General features: G+C 47.4%; 1 protein-coding gene across 2 annotated transcripts in view; it reads left to right on the top strand.

The window, feature by feature from the left end:
- The window catches only part of aldh8a1 (aldehyde dehydrogenase 8 family, member A1), a 97,237-nt gene extending 80,343 nt beyond the window's left edge, over positions 1-16,894 (top strand). For both annotated transcript variants that reach the window (XM_038799396.1, XM_038799397.1), the window contains exons 6-7: positions 11,652-11,813; positions 15,905-16,894. In XM_038799396.1, the coding sequence (XP_038655324.1) occupies positions 11,652-11,813; positions 15,905-16,357 (615 nt within the window). In that variant the 3' untranslated portion in view covers positions 16,358-16,894. The remainder of the gene's footprint in view (positions 1-11,651; positions 11,814-15,904) is intronic.
- The last annotated feature ends 1,550 nt before the right edge of the window (positions 16,895-18,444 follow it).

Raw genomic sequence — 18,444 nt, 5'->3', positions numbered from 1 at the left:
CACAACCCCAGAACATGTGAGCATGTTTCGCCGGCCCATTCCCACACTTCTCATACCCATTGGTCACCCCCTGGAAGAACCTACTCATCCTCACCTGAGTCATGTGTACTCTATGCACCACCTTGAACTGTATCAAGCTCATCCTCACGCAGGAGGATGTTGAGTTCACTCGGCGCATTAACTCATACCTGAGTCCCCATCCTATCTCCCTCCCTAACTCCTCCTTCCACTCTATCCTCACTACCTGCACCTTGCCCTGCTCCCCAAATCCTGCCCTCCCCAAGTCATCAGGGAGCAGCAGTTGCTCCAACAGTCTGTACTCCGGTAACTGAGGGAATGTCTGCCACTCCTTTTGCGCGAAGTCCCGGACCTGCAAGTACCTAAATTCACTGCCCCTCAGCAATTCAAGCCTCTCCCGCAGCTCGTCCAGTCCCACAAACTTCCCCTCTGAGAACATATCCCTAACCTGGACCAGTCCCGCCTCCCTCCACTTCCCATACACACCAACCAGCTCCCCCGGATTAAACCTGTGGTTCCCACAGCGGCACCAACACCGATGTTTTATCCAAATTGAAATGCCTCTTTAACTGATTCCATATCCTGACCGTCGACTGCACCATCGGACTCCCTGTGTACTTCCCCGGGGCTAACAGCAATGGGGACATCACCAGAGCTCTCAGACTAGAACCCCTGCAGGACTCCTTTTCCAACTTGATCCACTCTCCCCCACCTCACAACACCTAATCTTCTCCATGTTTGCAGCCCAGTACATCAGGTTAGACTTCCGGTGGCAGCATGTAGGAGGAGGTCGCACATTGGAGGGCTCCTGCTCGAGGCTTTATTTTTTCGAATTTAATGCCCGGTCCCGGGGCAATTTCTGGTTAAATAAGTGCAGGAAGACGTAAGGAAGAAAGATGCCCAGAACCCAAAGGAAAGCTGCCCTGAAGAAGGGGGCGAGTGATGGTTCGCCTTTAAGTGGAAGGGTCGGCTCAGGAACTGGAAGAAAGGCGGAGGATGGGTCGCCGGGTGAGACCGCACTGCTCACGGCAGAAACGATGACCGAAGTGATGGTTGTGGAACTTGAAAAACAGTTCACCAAACACATGGAGGTGATGAGGAAGGAGATGGTGGCGGTATTGAAGGTGCTGGTGGAGGAGGCGATTGCCCTGGTGAGGGCGGAGGTATCGGGAGCATCGGACGAGGTGCTGCGGGAGCAAGGGTGAGACATTGAAGGAAGTGGAAGATACATTGTCACAACACAGTGATCAACTCATCTCGATGGGGAAGGAGCTGCGGAGGGTGGTGGAGGCCAACAAGGGTCTGCGAGCCAAAATGGAGGACTTGGAAAACAGATCTGGGTGGCAAAATCTGAGGATCGTGGGTCTGCCCGAAGGGGTGGAGGGGCCAGAAGCCGATGGAGTATTTAGCCAAGATGTTGGCGGAGCTGTTGGGGGAGGAGGAAGATCCCTCTCGGTACGAACTGGATCGAGCTCATAGGATGTCGAGACCTATACCAAAGGTGAATGAGCCGCCAAGAGCAGTGACTAATTGTTTCCATAGGTACCGCATGAAGGAGAAGGTCCTGTGTTGGGCAAAGCAGAAGCGGGAAGTGCAGTGGGCTGGAGCTGGTATATGTATATACCAGCACTTTACTGTGGAGTTGGCGAGGAAGCGGGCAGCCTTCGGCCGAGTGAAGACGGCACTGTATAACAGCAGGGTGCAGTGCGGCATAGTGTACCCAGCTAAGTTGAGGGTGACCTACAAATCAAAAGACTTTTATTTTGAGATGGTGGAAGCGGCGGAGGTGTTTGTGAAAGCAGAAGGACTGGGGCAGAAGTGAGAAATGGGACTGAGGACTGGTCTTGTACTGAGGGTAGGGGGTTTATAGAAGTGTAGGTAGCTTTATTTTCTTCACTGCATGTTGGTATATGTGCTAAATGAGTCGACGTTGTCTATTTGGACAAGATGTGGAGATGCCGATATTGGACTGTGGTGAGCACAGTAAGAAGTCTTACAACACCAGGTTAAAGTCCAACAGGCTTGATTTGAATTACTAGCTTTTGGAACACTGCTCCTTCCTCAGATGAATGAAGAGGTAGGTTCAATTGGGAGCAACTGGAGAGAGGGATAAACACAGGTTAAAGAGGTGTGAATTGTCTCAAGCCCAGGCCAGATGGTGGGGGGGGGGGTGAATGTAATGCGACATGAATCCAAGGTCCCGGTTGAGGCCGTACTCGTGTGCGGAACTTGACTATAAGTTTCTGCTTGGCGATTCTGCGTTGTCGCGCGTCCTGAAGGCCGCCTTGGAGAACGCTTACCCGAAGATCAGAGGCTGAATGCCCTTGACTGCTGATGTGTTCCCTGACTGGAAGGGAACATTCCTGCCTGGCGATTGTCACGGGATGTCCGCTCATCCATTGTCGCAACGTTTGCATTGTCTCGCCAACCTCGCTCTGGGACATCCTTTCCTGCAGCGTATGAGGTAGACAATGCTGGCGGAGTCACACGAGTATGTACCCCGTACCTGGTGGCTGGTGTTCTCACATGTAATGGTGGTACCCATGCCGATGATCTGGCACGTCTTGCAGAGATTGCCATGGCAGGGTTGTGAGGTGTTGTGGTAGCTGTTCTGAAGGCTGGGTAGTTTGCTGCAATCAATGGTTTGTTTGAGGTTGCGCGGTTGTTTTAAGGCAAGTAGTGGGGGGTGACCTTGGCAAGATGTTCATCTTCATCGATGACGTGTTGAAGGCTGCGAAGAAGATGTCGTAGTTTCTCCGCTCCGGGGAAGTACTGGACGACGAAGGGTACTCTGTCGGTTATGTCCTGTGTTTGTCTTCTGAGGAGGTTGGTGCATTTTTTTGCTGTGGCGCATTGGAACTGTCGATCGATGAGTCGAGCGCCATATCCCGTTTGTACGAGGGCATCTTTCAGCGTCTATAGGTGTCTTATGCTCGTCTGAGCAGATCCTGTGTATGCGGAGTGCTTATCCAAACGGGATGGCTTCTTTAATATGTTTCCGGTGGAAGCTGGAGAATTGGAGCATTGTGAGGTTATCCTTGCGGTAAAGCGAAGTGCTGAGATGACCGTCCTTGATGGAGATGAGTGTGTCCAAGAATGCAACCGATTCTGGAGAATAGTCCATGGTGAGTCTGATGGTGCGATGGAACCTATTGATGTCATCTCCAGTTGCTCCGTCAGGACCTGTAAAGACTTAATTACCTGCAAATACCCGCATTCAAAGTATTGTCTTGCATCATTGACTTTGTCTATATATATATATATATATGTTTCTGGAACCCACCTCTTCATTCACCGGAGGAAGGTGCTATGCTCTGAAAGCTAGTGATTTGTATAAAACCTGTTGGACTTTAACCTGGTGTTGTAAGAAGCCATCAACCTCTGCAAAGCAAGTGATCAAGTCATCAATAAATAATGTTGAATTCAGATCCCGTGAAAAAGGCGTGAACTTCAGCAACGTGGTCGGCGCTATTGCCTCTGTGGCACAGTTTAAAACAAATCGCGCTGCAGCAGGTAGCCATTTCGCACAGCCCTGGGTAAGAAAAAAAACATGAAACGGACATTCGAAATTCTGCGCCAATTCACACATGCGCACTTTGATAAAGGACGCGAACCGGAGGTTGACTGATTTGCGCATGCGCACAAGAATCTATGCATGACTGCACCAACGTTATGATGTGTACAAGCTGTGGACACTCCCACTTAAAGTAACACTGTCCTGCATTTGGAAAGATAAGTACAACATGTAACAAACTCAATAATTTTGCTACACAATGCCGATTTAACACAACAACACAGCGGAATCATTTTAATAGGCTTTTCAGTAGCATAGAAAAGTCAACAGTATACAAAACATGGCAGAAGAAAGAAAAATTTTTAAATCAAAGATTAATCTCACTATGCCTACTTCACTGGACAACTTCATAATAGAAGCAATCATTAGAACAAATGGAAATGGTACTGCAGATAAACCAATTAGCCAATTATCTGATAGTAATAAAGATTGGATAGAAACATTGATAATAAATGGATCAGAGGCACAATTTAAATTAGACACTGGCGCATACGCCATTCTGATAACAGAATCAGATTTGGGCAAAGTAGAAACCTACCAAAATATAAAAAGGCACATTGTAGGTTAACAGGCTACAATGGAAATGAAATAGCAACAAAAGATTCATGCTACCTCATAGTTCAGAGTGGTGACATTAAAATTCCACTTGATTTTGAAATTGTGGATGACACAAAATCCTCAGTTATTGGAGTAGATGCATGTGTCCAGCTAAACCTATGTCAAATATGTCAAATGCACCAACCAGCACAATGTAAGCAAACCTTGGTGGAAAGCGAACTAGTTACTCAACCATGGACAAAAGTCGCCATGGATATATTTTAGTTTCAAGGTTGTGATTATTTGATAATTATTGACTATTACTCAAATTTTCCAGAGGTTATCAAATTATCTGACTCAACTACGCATTCAGTTGTCAGGGCAACGAAAATCGCATTTGTCAGACATGTCACACCAGTGGCTGTTGTCACAGGCAACAGACCGTGTTTTAGCAGCCTGGAGTGGTTACAATTTGCCAACGACTATAACTTAACACATGTAACTTCTAGCCCACTACACCCGCAGGCCAATGGGAAAGCTGAAAAAGGGTTGGAATTGTGAAGTAGCATTTCAAAAAAACAATGGAGGACAATAAGGACTTGGATTTCGCACTATTAGCAAACAGGACTACACCATTGTCACTGGGGCTTTCTCCAGCACAACTATCAATGGGACGAAAAATACTTACGATGTTACCAACTTTAATTGTTCCAAACAAAGATGAACAGGTCATGCATCAGAAAATGCAGCAACTGGAGAATAAACAAAAGAAGTATTACGACAAAAATTCCAAACCACTATCTACACTCAGAGAAGGTGATTTGTACGCATTCATAATCCTGAAGGTGCTTGGATGGACATTGCAAAAGTACTCAATGAGCTCACACCAAGATCATACGTGATCAGAATCTGGAAAGATAGAAACAGAAGAGACCCCTTGAAACTCAAACAACTTCTTACATTCACGGAATCAGCGACAGCGAGTCAACAACTCATATTTCCTACAAATGACTTTCCCAAAAGCTATATTGTCAAATGTACCAGACAATTCAAGTAACAATGTTGTCACATTAAGAAGGTCTACAAGACATAGGAGACATCCAATTAGATTAAATCTGTAAATATAACATTAGTTCTATCATTGTTGACATGTTGTATAATACTTTAAACAAGAAAATATATGACCATTCAAATTTGTATGGAAAAGAAAAAGAAAAATGGAACATATTTTCTCAAAGAAAGTGGATGTGACATTATATGGGGCCTCACGGTAGCATGGTGGTTAGCATCAATGCTTCACAGCTCCAGGGTCCCAGGTTCGATTCCCGGCTGGGTCACTGTCTGTGTGGAGTCTGCACGTCCTCCCCGTGTGTGCGTGGGTTTCCTCCGGGTGTTCCGGTTTCCTCCCACAGTCCAAAGATGTGCGGGTTAGGTGGATTGGCCATGCTAAATTGCCCGTAGTGTAAGGTTAATGGGGGGATTGTTGGGTTACGGGGTTACGTGGGTTTAAGTGGGGTGATCATGGCTCGGCACAACATTGAGGGCCGAAGGGCCTGTTCTGTGCTGTACTGTTCTATGTTCTATGTTCTATATAAATGTACAGCATGTGAAGGGTTCATGTTATGTTAAGCCTAGCCACTAGAGGGAGCTAAGGGACAGTACCATAAATTGCACTGGTTCTTGGTCTCAGGGAGGATTAGATTGGAGCTGAAGAATACAAGATTCATAGTGTATTGCAGAGCTAGTTAAGAAATAATAGTTATAGTTTGTAGATAGAGATAGTGTCAGTGAGTGTAGTTTAATTCTGGCATGGATGTTTGCTATTCAGAATAAGTGTCAAACTTAAATTCAGTAGTGTTAATAAAATCAGTTTAGTTCTTCAAATGAGCTTTGTGTGTCTTTGTGATCACTACGCCTTCCATCCTGCAAACCCCTCACAAAGATCACCACCCCCTCCCTTTCTGTCTCAGCTCTGCAACAGAGCCCTCTTCTCCCGTGGTATCCTCCCTGCCCATATAAACTCCGAGATCAGTGCCTCCACCCTCCGGAAAAAGGTCTCAGAGGGAAAGATGGGGAGGGTCTGAAAGACAAACAGGAACCTTGGCAGCACATTGATCTTTACAACCTTCATCCTACTTGCCAACATTAAGTCAAGGTATCCCACCACTTGAGATCCCAATTGATCTCCTCCACTAATGCTGACATGTTCCACCAGTGCATCGTGTCCCTCTCGTGCATCACCTGAATCCCGGTAGCGCCCACAAATTGCAACCCCCCCCCCCCCCCCCCCCCCCCCGCCACACCACATTCATCTGAAACACACCTTGCTCTACCCTATGTTCAACTTATATCCAGCGAAGGCCCAAAACTCTCTCGCAGGCCCATGATTCTGCCCATACTCTTCAGGGGTCCGACACAAACAACAGCAGGCCGTGTATGTACCACGACACCAGGTCTGGGAATCGGCAGGTCGGGCAGAAACAGCGTAGTGGAGTGGCGGGAACCACTCCAGTGTCGGGCTGCCTCAAAGGGACTAGGCCGGCGCCAGAGTGGTTTGCCGGCGTGGAAGGCCTTTGGCACTGCGCCAGCCGGGGCCGAAGGGACTCCGCCGGCTGCCGCGGGTCCGCGCATGCGCGGGATCGTTAGCGGCTGCTGAGATCATCCCTGCGTATGCATGAGGGGGGGGGGAATTTATCTTTGCGCCGGATATCATGGATGCTTACCCGGCCGGCGCGGAGGAGTGCCCCCACGGCACAGGCCCACCCGCGGATCGGTGGCCCCGATCGCGGGCCAGGGCACCATGGGGGGGGGGCACTCCCGCCCCCCCCCCCCCCCCCCCCCCAGGACCTCGGAACCCGCCTGCGCCGCCAGGTTCCACCGGTAAGGGACCTTCTCCAATTTACGCCGGCGGGACCTGCATAGAACGGTCGGGACTTCGGCCCATCGCGGGCTGGAGAATCGCCGGGGGGGGGTGGCACTGCGAGTGGCCGCCGACCGGCGCGCGCGATTCCCACCGGGGGGTCGGAGAATCCTGCCCCAAGTGTTTCCTAGCCCCTTCATAATCTCTCGCCACTCAGCCGAACCTCGAAGGGTCATCGGCAAGGGCTCAATCGCCAATGCAAATTACAACCGCTGGAGCGGGCACCCCAACTTAAACCCCTGTGTAGCGCAAATTACCCTGAACTCATCTCCTTCGTACGCACACTTTCCACCAGGGATACATACAAAAGACGAACACACACCACAAACTTCGGTCTAAACCCAAACCTATTCAGTGTTTCAGAGAGATACTTCCACTTTACCCGGTCAAAGGCCTTCTCCCATCCATGGATACAATAGCCTTCAGTCCACGGATACAATAGCCCCCCTCTCTACCACCTCGTTGAACAACCCCAACAAATGGGGGCCAACTCTGTTGGGAACTGCTAGAAATCCACCGGAAAACCATCTGGTCCCGGGGCCTTCCATGATACTATCCATCACCTCCTTCAGCCCCAGCGGCTCCTCATGCTCTCCTCCAGCGCTGGGAACTCCAAGCCATCCATGCCTCATGGGATCTACTGGGTATTTGCAAGACGTCTCGATCTGGATCCTGCCGACAATGGGCCTGACTTGAATTTGCGTGTGTAGTTATGCACACTTGAATGTGCACTCGCCGGATCTAACCAGCGCCCAGGATCGAATCCCATTTTCGAGAAGACCCCAGCTGGGCCCCATTTCTCCATAAATGGGGACCAGGCCAAACTGCACTTTGGGGGATTGTCCCAGGTGGTTGGCCTCTGGGCAGACTGACACCCTGGAGCTGCATATGCCACCTGGGCACCCTGGCAGTGCCACCTGTGTGCCAGCCTTGTACTTTCAGGCTGCCCAGGTGGCACTGCCAGGCTGGCTGGAGCACAGGCAGGGTACCAAGCTGGCAGTGCCTTAGTGCCAAGGTAGCCTTTTGCCCGCAACAACGGACATTGGGCCTGGCAGTACTCTGCCCTTATGAGGTTGGGTGAGGGGGGGCTCGAGGACCGTCTTCTCTAAGTTGGCAGGGGGTAGAATCTCTTCGTGCACTGACGAGTGGAGCTCCTCAGTCGTTAATAGTGCGGTTATTCCCGGTGCTTGAAGCTCTGGGAAACACCTCGCTAAACATGGCCACAGCGGACTCTTTTTCTTCCTTAGGTTGCGCCCACGAGCCAGGAATGCAACTTCTGTGAGAATAGTTCCTATGTTCTCTAGGATGCTAAAAAGACACGCAACCGGACTTCCGGTGACGGCGGGCGGGAGGCGGCCGCGCAATGGAGGGCTCCCAATCGGGAATGGCATTTTCGGGGCTTTAAGCCCGGTCCCAGGGTCCACGGAGGTGTCGAAGGCAGGGAGGAGGCACAGTAGAAGAAGATGTCCAGGATCAGCAAGAAAACAGCTGGTAAAAGAACAGCTGAGGGCCTGTCGGGGAGTGGAGAGGTCACCACGGGGTCACCAGGGAAAACGGAGGCTGGAGCACCAGAGGAGGCCGCATTGCTGAAGGCTGAAGAAATAACTACGGTAATGGCTGCAGAATTCGAAAGGCAGTTGACAAAATACATGGAGATAATGAGGAAGGAGATGAGGGAGGTTTTGAGTGTGCTGGTGGAGGGGCTGATTTCCCTGGTGGCGACGGCGATGGCGAGTGCAATGGCGGAGGTGCGGGCGCAAGGGGAGGCGCTGAAGGTAGTGGAGGAGACGGTGGCGCAGCACGGTGATCAACTTACCTCGATGGGGAAGGAGATGTGGAAGGCGATGGAGGTGAACAAGGATCTGCGAGGAAAATTGCAAGACCTGGAAAACAGGTCCAAGCGACAGAATTTGAGGATTGTGGGGCTGCCCGAAGGAGTTGAAGGGCCGAGGCCGATGGAGTATTTTGCCGCTATGCTGGCAAAACTATTGGGGGAGGGGGAGGATCCCTCCCGATATGAACTGGATCAGGCTCATCGGTCGGGGAGGCCTGTACCAAAGGCGAGTGAGCCACCAAGAGTAGTGACTTTGTACTTCCGTAGGTACTGTGTGAAAGAGAAGGTCCTGTGATGGGCCAAGCAGAAGCGGGTGGTGCAGTGGGCTGGAGCTGGTATACGTGTATACCAGGACTTTACGGTGGAGCTGGCGGGGAGGCGGGCTGCCTTCAACCGGGTGAAGAGGGCACTGTACATCAGCAAGGTGCAGTGCGGCATTGTATATCCAGCGAAGCTGAGGGTGACTTATAAGGTCAAGGACTTTTATTTTGGAACGGCGGAGGCAGCGGAGGAGTTTGCGATGGCAGAAGGACTGTGGCAGAACTGAGAAATTGAGAAATGGCCATGTGCCGATGTAACCTCATGACTGTATTTTCTCCTTTTTTGTCTCTTTTTTTTGTTTCGCTGCGTCCGGGTGTATGGGCTAAAGGAGCCAATGGTGTATATATTTGGACAAGGGAAGTGATGGGATTTGCACTCGAAGCGAGGGCTCTTTGGGGTTAAGGTGGATATGCGGGATGTGCGTGCTAAAAGGGGATTTCTGGGCTTTTCTTGGGCCGGGCAAGGGGGAAAGGGACCCGGGCGGGAGCCTCCGCACTGGCCGGTTTAAACCGGCCAGTGAATGGGAGTAAGGTGGGGGGAGGGGCTGCGGCCATCGGAGCCTGGCAGAACAGGGTCCGAGTGGTCTAGCCGGAGTGGAAAGTTGGGGGAAGGAACCGAGGTTGGGGGAAGGAGTTTTACAAGAGGCAGTGGGCGGGAGGAGTTGGAGGGGAGGGGGGGTTTACAACTCTTGGGTATCGCATATGGTACTCTTTCGGAGGTTGGCCGGCGTTGAGGGGGTAGGGGGGAGTGGACTCTAGGGTGACCATGTGCGGTCCCGGACTCCTTTCTTTTTTCTCCTTTGTTTTTTTGTTTCCACCGTGGGAGGGTTTGTTTTATTGGATGCATATATTGACAGGTGGGCCGGTGTTTGGGGTGGTGGGAGGATGGGATCGTTGTTATTGTTAAGGGGATTGACTTTGTATTTGTTACCGTTTACTGTTTGGGGGTGGGGTGGGAATTTTGGAGGAAAATGTGAAAATGGAGAATAAAAACATTTTTAAAAAAAAGACATGCAACCCTTATACTCACAGGAATTCAATTATCAAACATGTTCTTACTGAAATGAAGATGAAGCATTAAAGTTTAGGCAAGGGCTATTGCCACAAGACCTGTCCTTAGCCAGAACTGAGATTTTGTGTTTTTGAAAGGTGTTATAACCTGCCCGAATCCTATTAGTTGGGGATGATTGGTTATCTCATGATTCTCTGGGAACGATGTTCTCCTGCCGGAGCTGACGTATTTTCAGCTGGCGCTGCGAGTGGCGCCCAGAGGCAAATTTATGCATGGTGGAGATTTCAAGCTATGATTGACAGCCCATTGCCACAAAAAAAGCAGTTGAGTGCTTTCTGCTGAGAAAAAGAGGAAATGTAAGCACTTAACTCCTAAATGTGTATAAACATTGCGATTAGTTTCACAGCAGGCTAGTTGAGATACATTCAAGCGTGAAGGGACATGAAGTTAAACAATTCAGCAGGAATCTGGCTGTCTGGAAGCTGACAATTACAGGCTGCTGAAAGCTTTTTCTCTAAAGTGAATAGAAGCCTTGCAGATCAAAGGATCTGAGGAGGTTTAAAGCCTTATTGTGTGGTTTTTGCTTTCTATTAAGTTACAGTTGTTGCTTTCGAGACACCCGTCTGAGGCAGCAGGTGTAAGCCACAGGTAAGTGAAAAAACAGTGATTTTTTTTCACTGTTAGCCTGGACTACTCTTTAGTTTCCAGGCAATGGTGACCATTGGCAATGGCGAAGGCGGGGTGTTCTCTGCTATGGGGGGGGGGGAGTTCCTATTGTGGGCAGGTTCCCTGTTATGTAGGTTCTCTATGGGGGGGATTCTCTTTGAAGTGGGGGTTATCTGCCAACTCGTGTGGGGGAATCTGGTGGGAGTCTCTAGTTGGGGGGGGGGGGGGGGGGGGAATATGGTGGGCGGTCTTTTGGGGGGGAGCTGGGGGTTGGGGTGGGCAGGATGTGCATTAAGGGGAAAGGGGGGACCTCAAATGGACTTTGGGGGCATCTACCTTAAATCCTTACCCCCTTGGCCCACTGCATCAGGGCTACGCTGCCAAATACTTGTATCAATCCACGTCCGAGCGAATCCCAGCCCAGAGGGCCGGAAAATCACAACGGCACGGAGAATCCGATGCCCAGCCCATTAATAGGATGTAAATGGGTGACTTTGACCCATTTACATCCTCCCTCTGGGACGGGGTGCGAACCTTGATGCCGTGCCAGCGGGGAACCGGAGCATCAGAAACAGATTGGCGCCAGTTTTTTCTCCAACGTTGGATTCACTGCCGCATCGGGAACTCCGCTATCGGTGGCAGGCAGCGGAGAATCCAGCAATATCGTTTCAGATTATATAAATTGGTCAGTCTCTCCCTTTCCTCCCTGACTCCATTTTGTTTTTGCTTAGAGTAGAGTGTAGCTGAAGAATTATTTTCTCTTTTGACAGGGTGAAGTCTGCTTATGCACAAGTCGAATATTTGTGCAAAAGAACATTTACAATGAGTTTTTGGAGAGGTTTGTGGAGAACATCAGAAAATGGAAAGTTGGTGTTCCTTCTGACCCAACTGTCAACATGGGTGCTGTAATTAGCAAAGAGCATCTAGAAAAGGTTTGTACGCACCATTGTATGCTAGGGCTTCAATCAAATGTGACTTTTTTTTTATAAGAACAGAATCCTTAAAGAATTTAATTTTCTAATTTTCATCATTGATTAATTCATTAGAAATAAAATTTGCTGTTCAGGAAAAACAAATTTTAATATGCTTTTATTTAAGTTTTCTTTTCAAAGAAGGGGCTCCTGAATTTGCCTGGATGTTTTGGCATATTTGCTTCCCAAATGCTGGACCTGAAGCAGAGGTCCGCAGAAGTGGCCCTGAACCTGGATCCTAGGCTTCGGTAGGAGTTTGCACATTGGTTTGTCAAGAGTGGAGCCACTGTCTAGTCCAAATTAGCTAAGTGCATCAGTGGAGAAGGGAATTGCACTTCTGACAAACATTCCTCCTCCTGAGGTCTCTAGCACCACAGATGCCAGTCTTCAGCCACTACAATTCACCCCACCTCTGATCAAGAAGTGGCTGAGGACACTGGATACTGCAAAGGCAATGGATCCTCACAGCATTCCGGCAATAGTAGTGAAGATTTGCGCTCTAGAATTAGCCCTGTCCCTTGCCAAGCTGTTCCAGTACAGCTGCAACACTGGCCATGTGGGAAATTGCCCAGGTATGTCCTGTACACACAATGCAGGACAAATCCAACCCAGCCGATAACAGCCCTATCATCTACTCCCGATCATCAACAAAGTGATGGAAGATGTCGTCGACAGTGCTATCAAGCAGTACATGCACAGCAATAACCTGCTCACTGATGCTCAGTTTGGGTTCCACCAGGGCCATTTTTGACAGGGTAAAGTCTGCTCGTGTATAAGTCGAATATTTGTGCAAAAGAACATTTCTAATGAGGTTTGTGGAGAGTGTCAGAAAATGGAAAGTTGGTGACATAATTACAGCCTTGGTCTAAACAGAGCTGATATTTTAAAGGGGCCCTTTATTCAGACCAGCTACAAACCAAATTGGGCCTTGGTATGTTGTCACAAGCTTCACTATTGAGTTAATCCCAATAAGTACAAAAATGTGATACCTAACATAGACAGTATTATACAAGCAGTTCACTCTGGAACACTAGCTTGTGATTCTCTGGTTGACCGTAGTCTATCGTCCTCCTGCTTATCTTCTTTCAGCAGTGCACAAAAAGGTCCCAAGAGCTCCTTCTTTATAATTTTTAAGACCACGCCATGTGCATAATCATAATGCCTGAGCTCTCATTGGTTCGGGCAATGCTTGATCAGTCTCTGATTAGTTTTTTAAAGCATGACGGTCACTTCCTTATGTAATTCCTCTTATCTCCTGACTGGTTTGCTGACATGCCACGTAAAAAGGTTCTGAAAGATTTTCAGACCAGACTTTGTAAGACATCAGCCAGGATTCTCCATTGCGAATCCGTCCCACTACCGCTGCTTGCAAGGACAGAGAATTTGGCGCTCAGCCAAATCTCCAATTTACTGCAGCAGGATGGAGGATCCTGCCCATCATTGAAGGCCCATTGCTTGAATTCCTTCTGTTGGAAATGAACTAGTTGAAATTCGGATTGGATTTGATTTGTTTATTGTCACGTGTACAGAGGTACAGTGAAAAGTATTGTTCTGTGTACAGCTCAGGAAGATCGTTCCATACATGAAATGAAAATACATAGGGAAAACATAAATACGCAATGTAAATACATAGATATAGGCATCGGGTGAAACATACAGGAGTATAGTACTACTAAGTAGCGAAGGTCTTTTAGGAGCCTGGTAACAGCGGGGAAGAAGCGGTTTTTGAATCTGTTAGTTTGTGTTCTCAGACTTTTGTATCTCCTGCCCGATGGAAGAAATTGGAAGAGTGAATAAGCCGGGTAGGAGGGGTCTTCGATTACGCTGCCTGCTTTCCCCAGGCAGCGGGAGGTGTAGATGGAGTCAATGGATGGGAGGCGGGTTCATGTGATGGACTGGGCGGTGTTCAGGACTCTCTGAAGTTTCTTACGGTCTTGGACCGAGCAGTTGCCATACCAGGCTGTGATGCAGCCCGATAGGGTGCTTTCTATGGTGCATCTGTAAAAGTTAGTAAGAGTCAATGTGGACTTGACAAATTTCTTTAGTTTCCTGAGAAAGTATAGGCGCTTTTGTGCTTTCTTGGTCATAGTGTCAATGTCGACCAGGACAGACTGTTGGTGATGTGCACACCTAGGAATTTGAAGCTGTCAACCATCTCCACCTCGGCACCATTGATGCAGACAGGGATGTATACGATACTTTGCTTCATGAAGTCAATGACCAGCTCTTTAGTTTTGCTGATATTGAGGGAGAGATTGTTGTTACACCACGGCACTTGGTGTTCAGTTTAGTCGCTGTAATAGCTTTTGAAGTCAGAGTTGGATTTTTCCTTTGTAGATGGACTTGACAGGTAGAAATGAAATGAAATGAAATGAAAATCGCTTATTGTCACGCGTAGGCTTCAAATGAAGTTACTGTGAAAAGCCCCTAGTCGCCACATTCCGGCACCTGTTCGGGGAGGCTGTTACGGGGATCGAACCGTGCTGCTCTGCTTGGTCTGCTTTCAAAGCCAGCGAATTAGCCCTGTGCTAAACAGCCCCATATAGGAGAGAATAGAAGCTCTTTTCCTTACTGGAGACTGCAGGTGTCGATGCATGAAGCTTGCCTGGTTTCTTCTCAATAGGTGGGGATGATTTTCTGAATATCTTACTCTATAACTCCCAATGGCAACGATCCCAACTTTCACATGTAGCTCAGACTGGTTCAGCTGAGAGCTGTGTGCTGTTAATGTCTTTCACACTGCCACACAAAACGGTTTCTTACAGCCTCTTTCGGACAGTTCAAAACACAAACATGGCGGATATATTAATTTAGATGAGTCATTGTTTCACAAAGCAAAGAAGTTAATTAAGTTGCAGTCTTTTGAAGAAGTCCTCCCTGTAGGTATAGCAGGAGTCCTGAGTTTTCACACCTTTAGAAAACCTCATGAGTTTGTGACTCATTGAATTTCAGATGTCTTTTATGATCCTCCTTAAGATAAGCACAATCTGGTTCCACCATCTGACTGAGCACAGTTGAATCCACAAGAGAAATCATGTGACATTTGGGAGCCATGTTTTTTCAAGTTCCTTTGCCTCTATTTTTTAAATGGAGATTACAATTTGTTTTAAAAATCTATAACATTTGTGGCATACCAGGTGTGGTTTACATCTGTGATGTCTCAGCACAGGCAGGTCCATTTGATTCAGGGTTAGATGTCATGAACTCTGTTGGGCCACAATGTGGTCTCAATCTATTCTGGGGTGAATTTTGATTTGGAAATTTTGTACATCCCCCTTTCTTCCTCTTTCAGCTCAGTTGGCTTCAGCCCTTTCAATACCCAAGCTCTTCAACTAACTGCCATGTCCCCTTCACTTATCTCTTGACCTGCTGTTGACTTCCTAACTCCTCGTTTAATTCTTTGGGCCCTGATCTAGCCATTTCAACTTTCCCAAGTTGTATCGCACTATGGGACGTGTGAAACCCTTTCAGCTGTCTGCAGCTTTACAGACTCCTGCTGCTGAAATTGTTCAGTTTGCTCAGCCTATCTTGAGTCTCGTGGGGTAATCTCACAGCCTACAAGGTAATTTCCTTGCAAAATGTGACCCTTTCAATGGCAAGCTTGAGATTATGCCCACTCTGACCGACCAGCCAATGAGTTCACTGTTTAAGTGAATGTTCACTGATGGTACCTCAATGCCTACGCCAGTGGAGTCCTTTGAAGATCACTTTAGAATTTGTCCTCCTTCTGCGAGGGAAATCTTCAATTTTCCTTGCTAGCAGTGTGTGTAAACAATCAGTATCCTGCAGAATGTTTGGAACCACGAGAGGCCATTTTCCCAAAACACACACAATCCTAATAGCTATGTTTCTGTACTTTCCTTTGTGCTTGTGCAAATGGTTAACTCAGCATCTATTCTTGCCCTTGTGATATAACTGCAGAACATTTTACTGTGGCAAAGGCATTATATACACCTGCAAGTTTACCAGCAGGTTTAACTGGATGAATTTTATATTAGCAATGAAACGAGCTATTTTGACAATAATAATGAATTTACTGTTTCCCTAAACAGGTAAAAGGCTACATCAATCTAGCCCAGAATGAAGGAGCTAAAATTCTCTGTGGCGAAGGAATTGATTCCTTGGAAATTCCCGATAAAAACAAAATGGGCTATTTTTTATTGCCCACAGTAATCACGGAAGTAAAAGACAGCTCACGCTGTATGCAAGAGGAGATTTTCGGTCCAGTCACATGTATAGTGCCCTTTGAAACTGAAGAAGAGGTTATTCGGCGAGCAAACGATGTGAAGTATGGTTTGGCTGCTACCGTTTGGTCACAGGATGTAGGCCGCGTCCATCGGGTTGCCAAGAAGCTTCATACCGGAATGGTATGGACCAATTGCTGGCTCATTCGTGACTTGAATTTGCCATTTGGTGGCATGAAAGCCTCTGGAATTGGCAGGGAAGGGGGCAAAGACTCAATTGAGTTTTTCACAGAGGTCAAAACTATTACTATAAAACACTGACTCTTCACCTATATGGAGTGAGTGATATATTAACTTCAAAAAAAAATGTAAAAGTTTTAAATGCAAACAGAGATAGGAAAATGTTGTATAAATTATATCCGTTGGTTGTAATTGTGCAGAATGATGGGCAGAGAAAGAATAGCCATACCTCAGTGCTGAGCACAGATGTATTTACATACATGTACGAACATCAAATGCTCAAGAGCCATAGACCTCCAGGAGGATGAACTGACATCATCTTACCCGCTGAGCCACCTCAAGGGATTGATCAGAGGAAGAAATGACATTAAACAATACTTCATAACTAATGGTACTACTTTATCAGAGTGACGTGACCGTGATTCCTCAGGAGCAAATAGAGCATTATAATCATGTTGTACTACTGAGGTACTGTTCTGCAGTGTTGGCCAAACATTACGATGAGAGACAAAGCCTTAAGAATATGTCACATTGTTTATCAGTTGAACACATCAGACATCTGAATACATTAATATATACACTGTAATTTTGAAGAATAAAAGTGAGTTATGAATTACATTCTGGTTTTGTTTACTTTAAACCCCAGTAAATTGTCTGAATATATATTGGTTCCAGCAATTAATTTCTGATATATATTTTTTATTCGTTCTTGGGATGTGGGCATTGCTGGCTGGGCCTTGAACTGAGTGTCTTTCTGGCCATTTCAGTGGAGAGAAGTTAAGAGTCAACCACATCGCTGTGTGGGTCTGGAGTCAGATGTAAGCTATCCCGGGTTAGGACGGCAGATTTCTTTCCTTGAAGGACATTAGTGAACCAGGTGGGTTTTTACGACAATTAGAACATAGAACATACAGTGCAGAAGGAAGCCATTCGGCCCATCGAGTCTGCACCAACCCACTTAAGCCCTCACTTCCACCCTATCCCTGTAACCCAATAACCCCTCCTAACCTTTTTGGACACTAAGGGCAATTTAGCTTGGCGAATCCACCTAACCTGCACGCCTTTGGACTGTGGGAGGAAACCGGAGCATCCGGAGGAAACCCATGCAGACACGGGGAGAATGTGCAGACTCCGCACAGACAGTGACCCAGTGGGGAATCGAACCTCGGACCCTGGCGTTGTGAAGCCACAATGCTATCCACTTGTGCTACCGTGCTTACCAATTAGCAATGGTTTCATAATCACCTTGGTTAGATTTTTAATTCCAGATTTATATCAACTTCAAACTTCAGCATCTTCCATAGTGGGATTTGAACCTGGGACCCCAGGACATTACCCCGGGTGTCTGGATTATTAGTCCAGTGACAATACCACTAAGCCACTGTCCTCCCTATGATGACTGATATGATGAAAGACTTGTCTCGCTGCTGAAAATGGGACCCTGAATGAAATACTTTGGTCCATGCTCATGTCATAAGAAATTAGTCTGTTTCTGCACCTAGGTTTGTTCTGGCTGGGCCGTTCATTTACATTAACCACTGCCAAGACTGCCATTCTGCCTTGAAGTTATGTGTTCACCTCATTGTTCAAGGAGGCCTAGGATTTCAAAGTCTGGATCCTCTGATTGTTGTTATTTTAATGCAAGTGATAAATCACTTATTTACATGTGTTACCATCAATTGTTACACTACACTGACCAGGACATTCAGGCTTAAGCCTGGGTCTAATGCTTTTCCTTTCCTTGCGTTATGAAGAGAAGAAAAGGCATAATGGGAAACTAATAGAAGATTGGTTGGGTGTTGGGTCTCACTAAAGTCAAGCTGGAGTGAACAGTCGGCTGGCCAAATATAATCAAAGGTTACTGCTGGCAACGGTCACAGTGACGTTTAGGTAAGTGAGTGCCAGAATCAGGATGTCCGACCCTGGGAATGGGGATTAGAGGTCTAGGGGCTGGAGGCAGGAAGACGTGAAGGGGAATCAGAAGTTGGGGAGGAAAATCGGTGGCTTGCGTTCTTTAAATTACATTCCTGTTTCTCTCAGTTCCATATTCAGGGAAGTAAATGTCAGAAACCTCACTTATTGGTCATAATTAAATGCATGATCTGCATTTATTGGGTGCCAAGGATGGATGTCAAAGAATAAATCTATCATGCAATGGAGTTCTCAAA

This window comes from Scyliorhinus canicula, chromosome 6 (assembly GCF_902713615.1).
Source record: "Scyliorhinus canicula chromosome 6, sScyCan1.1, whole genome shotgun sequence".
Lineage (NCBI taxonomy): Eukaryota > Metazoa > Chordata > Chondrichthyes > Carcharhiniformes > Scyliorhinidae > Scyliorhinus > Scyliorhinus canicula.
Note: the sequence above shows the minus strand (reverse complement) of the source record. Positions and strands in the feature narration are given on the sequence as shown.